The following is a 5,069-nucleotide window of genomic DNA, read 5'->3' as shown; positions in this document are numbered from 1 at the left end:
TTGAACAGGCCAGTGAAATTTCTCAGATCACATTTCTCTGGAAAAAAGATTGACAAAATTAGTGCTGATATAAAGGAAAGAAGAGTTACATGAAGAAAAATAAACACCCTGCAAATCAGGATAAACCTGTGATGAAAACATAAATTGGTAAAAGCATTCACTGACCTTGGATTTGATTTCTGCTCACTTGGGATGTTATCTACAATATGTAAAAACATATTAAGTTTTAGAAGTGAGGAACAGGTAACAATTAGTCGGGGAGGAAATAAAGAATTGTATATGCGTTGGAAAAATTCAAGCTTGGTCAAAAAATTCACTGGTGCTTATCCTTCTAGAAAATATAATAATAACGGGTGTGGACAGAGGTCAGTGGTTTTAACCATGTTTTCTGTAACCAAATGAAATTTATCTTGCCAAAGAAAATTTGGTTTTCCTATGGGCAGGTGTGAGATAGAAGGAGTCCCCAAACTATGGTTAGTAGTATAGCCAATAGCCATTTTATTGCTCTTGAAGATGACCTGGGTTGTTTGCCGATTCCAATAGCGGCACCTGAGCTTCTTCAGAATTTCCAGAGCATCTGGGTTATTGAGGCTATGAAATGGTCTAGATGACTTCTCTAAGTCCCATTGGTCATAAAAGTCTGAGGTTACAGTGACTTTCTTGCCCCACCTGTAGTACTGAGGAAGTGCTTTTGAAATACTATCAAGAATCAAGTTGGTATGAGATCTCCTATTATGGTTCTCAAATTACTAAGGAAGAGATATCCAGCTTTCACCCAACAAGAAATACAGCTAATCTCTTAAAGAACACGCTCTGTTATTCCCAGTGAAAGCCAAGTTAGGATTTTAGCCTTTGGAGGCTATTTTTAGATAGATGCAAAGAAGTCCTATCAAGTCCCCAAGGAAAATGCATTTTGTGCTCCTTTGGCAACTCCAGCTAATCACTCCACACATACTGTCCATTTCCTATTATTCTTCAATCCATTCAGTTTCAAGAAGTTTATAGGCGTGATCACCAAAATTATTGATTTTCAGAGCTGTGAAGGACTTTAGAAATCATCTAGACTTTTTGGTAAAATTGTCCAGCAATTGAAAATTAATTGGCATAGATCATTCAATGAGTTTTTGGCATCTTTAGAATAGGGCCCAGGGCTTCTGTTTGATTTCCGCATGATTGTAAACAATCCAATAATTTCACTTGAGGACCCCAATTAAAGGAATCAATACAATATGAGAAGCTGATGAGAAAAGAGAGTGACAGGTGCAGGAGGGCCCAAATGGACTGGGACTACTGTGTCTGATATATATCTACAGGGTTCTTTAAGGTTATTGAATCTTCAGCTCAACCACTTGAATTATGGGAAACATTTCCACTTTATCCTCTGCAATGTTTGTCTTACTGCCCTAATCAGTAAAGATTGTATTAAGTTGGGCCCCAATACCAGGGTGGGGGTAGGAATCATAGGACATATCTATGGGAACATCATAGCGAGGGGTACCAGCCTGAAAGGGAGTTGAATGCACATGCCCTGAGCTTAGACTTGCAGAGGGGTAATGTGGCATGAAGCTGTAGGATTTATCCAGGTCAGGAGAGCCATCTTGCTTCAGGGAGAAGTTCCCACTGATGCTCAAGGGTGGAGTGAGCGGGCCCTCATAAGGCGGTGTACTGCAGTCAGGTGGGTGGCTCCCAAAAGATGATTCTCCCAAACTCTGGAATACTGGGGCTTTAAGATTAATAAGATGTGTTTCCATATGGCCATAAGGAGGGCTGGGGAGCCCAGGAGACTGATAGTTGAAGTTATGGCCAGAGATGGCAGAGTCACAAATAGGAGATTTCTCTTCATGTTTCTCCAGGAGGACAGACTGAGGGCCCAGCTGGAGGCATCCAGCCACCAGGTTGCTTGTAGGCTGAGAGAGTCCTTTGCAGAGCATCTCCACAAAGCCCTTCCCTTCAGGTGTCTGTCCAGTTTCCAGAACCTCAGACAAAGCCCAAATATAGTTCCTGGCCAGTCTAAGAGTCTCTATCTTGGAGAGCTTTTGGGTCTTTGAGTAACATGGCATGACTCTCCTCAGGTTGTCCAGGGCATCATTCAGGCCATGCATCCGGGTCCGTTCTCTAGCATTGGCCTTGACTCTTCGAGCCCTGAATCTCTCAAGGCGAGCTTTTGTCATCTTCTTTTTCTTGGGACCCCTTCTCTTAGGCTTCTCCCCGTCCTCTTCTTCCTCTTCTTCCTCCTCAATACTGTCATGCTCTTCAGCTAAGCTGCCAAGCATCCCATAAACAGCTGGTCTTCTCTCCTCCTCCTTCATCTCATTCTGAGAGCCCAGACCTTTGTCCATCCAGGATGGTGTATTGACCAACTCAGTCATCTCCTTGGATTTCACGTAAGGTTTTGCCATTCCTAGATTCTGGAAAAGGAAATGGCAATGATTAGTGTCTGTGAATATCTGCTTTAGATTTAAATCTAAACTTTCTTTTTACACCATAGATATAAAGCACAGAATTGTATTGGGATTCAACTTACGATTATCTAGTCCAAGTCCACCATTCTAAATAAGTAATCTAAGACTCAAATAAATAACCAGAACACTAATATTGCTATGGCATATTATAAGAAAATCAACTAAAGAAAGTGAAAATTGACTTGATTATTCATTGTAGTGTCAGTGCCTTACTCTTTTTTTTTTTATTTCAGTGCCTTACTCTTTTTATTCCCTGATGCTTTGTCTCATGGATATTTTATGCAAAAATAACTGACATAATAGTCAAACATATTTTTCCTTCTTCCCAGAATGCAGATCATAATGGGAAGTAGATAAGGTGGGCATATAAATTATTGTCCAAATAGAGAAATTCCTGAAAGTAAAAGAAGATGCTAAAGTAATTATAACTATATAATATATATATATACAATAATTACAATTACTGCAAAATTTTAAAAGCATATTAGTAAGTAAACTGTTGTATTTTACACCATAAAACAAATGAAACACTGTGGTGGGATCATTCAGACTACTTTGTTCTCCAGAGAACTGTCCAGCCTCTATTTAGAGACATATTACATATATTTAACCTACAACATTCCATGTTTCCCACTGACTCTACCAACTGTTAGCTCCAACCGTCCTAGGAAGAGCCATGCCACAACTGGCTGGTACCCCCACATGACCATGAACTAGTTCTCTCACCATCACCTGAAGAGCATTTTGTTTTTCAGCAAGCACCTTGTGGTCTGTCTAGTGCAGTGGAATTAGAGGTGTTAGAGATATGGTGTCTAAAAGGATCAGGAAAAGAGAGCAGGGTTACCACTGACCATTTTTTAAATTCACCCATATGTTACAGTGAAAACTCTTCCATTGCACATGCGTCTCACATCATCAGACAAGACCATGGCAGAGCGACTAGATTTACAAGCCAGAGATCTACAAAGCTTATTTAAGATTATTTTAGTGCAACTATTATAATAATACTTCATTAAAATGAAAAATCTGGAACAAATGCTAAACTTAACAGAACATAGTAGCTGCAAACATAGAAATAGCCTGACTACTGTAATTCACTTGCCTAACAGATACCATTTAATCGGAATTTTCTTTGACAATATTGCAGTTTGAAAACCAGAAGACACCGGTGGTTTAGTAAACATTTTGCGTTCAATTCTGGAAGAGTGGATTGTTTTGAGATTTGCTGATCAATTGGTAGGTATATAATTTACCAAATGGAAGTATCTGAGAAGCTCCATTGGGGCGTCCCAGTTTACCTTAGTGAAATGTTAAACCTTCCATCACTTTTGCATATCAGAAAGGAGAGAGCGTGATAAATGTTTTTTGATCCTTAAAGCTTGGGCCTCAAATCAATGAATGCAGGATTTAGTACATAGATTTTAAAAATATAAATATACGATTTGATTTGTTTCTGGTAATTTGAACTTGTTTTCCTTGTAACCTCATTTACCTCCTATAAATAATTAATGTTACCACATTGCAAAAACAGCCTGGGTTTCATGTTAATCAGCACAGAAATCATGTCAGCTTGACTTACTCACTTAATAAGGCTTCCTGGGTAAGCAGCTTTATTGAAAACACTCATTGGAACCTATTGGTCAACTGGCTGCCCAGGCCAAGTTAGAAAATCCCACTTTTAATATGGATGATGGAGCTTGTGTGCTGAGCTGCACTTCTAACTCAGCCAGATATCCAGAGGGAGGGTGAAGGACCTAATTAACTTTCTGTTAAAGTAACACAGACCTTTCTGAGGCAGGTGCACTCTGAGGCCAAAGAGGATGGAGTAGGCTTGGGAAACGCAATGTTCCACACATAATTATAATAACATTTGTGTAGCCTTACAGCTAACCTTTAAGGGAAATAGGGATTTATGCGTGTTTTGTAGCCGAGGTTACTGTGGGTCACAGATTAAGTGACGGAAATGCAAAGATGCAAAGCTGATAGAGCAGGACATAAAACCAGGTCTTCTGATTCCAAATCCTAGGTTTTACGGTTTTTTTCTCCTTTCTTTTTCCACCACAGCTACAGGAAGAAAGAAAAGCATTTTGACTTCAGGAGGTGTGGATCAGTAGAACTAAGTCACCAGGAAATGACCATCATCCAAAGAGAGGCTAGTTTAGGTGTTCTTTGCAGTGTTAACGCTCATGTTCCAGGACTCCCTCCTGTTCCACATTTTTTTCTTGTTGCTTCCATCCTGTTATTCTCCCACCTTCTTTACTCCGCTTCCTTCTCCTTTTTTTTTTTTTTTTTTTTTTTTTTTTTTGTCTTCTATTTCTCTCGTCTCCTCTTCATCATCATATCAGTGGGTCATACTTACATGCATGGAGAGTTGAGAAGGAAGATGCAAGAGAGGAAGGGAGAGTCTCCTGAATTACCCCTGAAACTGAATACCAGCCAAGCCTCTGTAATTGACCTTTTTATTATTATTATTATTATTATTATTATTATTATTATTATTATCCCCTCCTCCCTACCTCTGGACTCTAGCCAAACTCTGTCAATCCTCACCCTCATCAAGAAGTGGGATTAGGAGAATAGACTATCCTTTGCTTTAACATAACTTAA

At 39.4% G+C, this 5,069-nt stretch overlaps 1 protein-coding gene across 1 annotated transcript; it reads right to left on the bottom strand.

The window, feature by feature from the left end:
- Positions 1–1,403: 1,403 nt before the first annotated feature.
- On the bottom strand, positions 1,404–2,399 carry NEUROD4 (neuronal differentiation 4). Its single transcript, XM_026501551.3, has one exon. The coding sequence runs from the start codon at positions 2,397–2,399 to the stop codon at positions 1,404–1,406; it is 996 nt and encodes a 331-aa protein (XP_026357336.2).
- Between the last annotated feature and the right edge of the window lie 2,670 nt (positions 2,400–5,069).

The sequence above is a fragment of the Ursus arctos genome, unplaced genomic scaffold (genome assembly GCF_023065955.2).
Source record: "Ursus arctos isolate Adak ecotype North America unplaced genomic scaffold, UrsArc2.0 scaffold_26, whole genome shotgun sequence".
NCBI classification, from domain to species: domain Eukaryota; kingdom Metazoa; phylum Chordata; class Mammalia; order Carnivora; family Ursidae; genus Ursus; species Ursus arctos.
The sequence above is the reverse complement of the archived record's forward strand: the minus strand, read 5'-3'. Positions and strand labels throughout refer to the sequence as shown.

What these genes read in the sequence shown, in the direction of transcription:
- NEUROD4 (XM_026501551.3), bottom strand. Translation starts at nt 2,399, where the DNA reads ATGGCAAAACCTTACGTGAAATCCAAGGAGATGACTGAGTTGGTCAAT.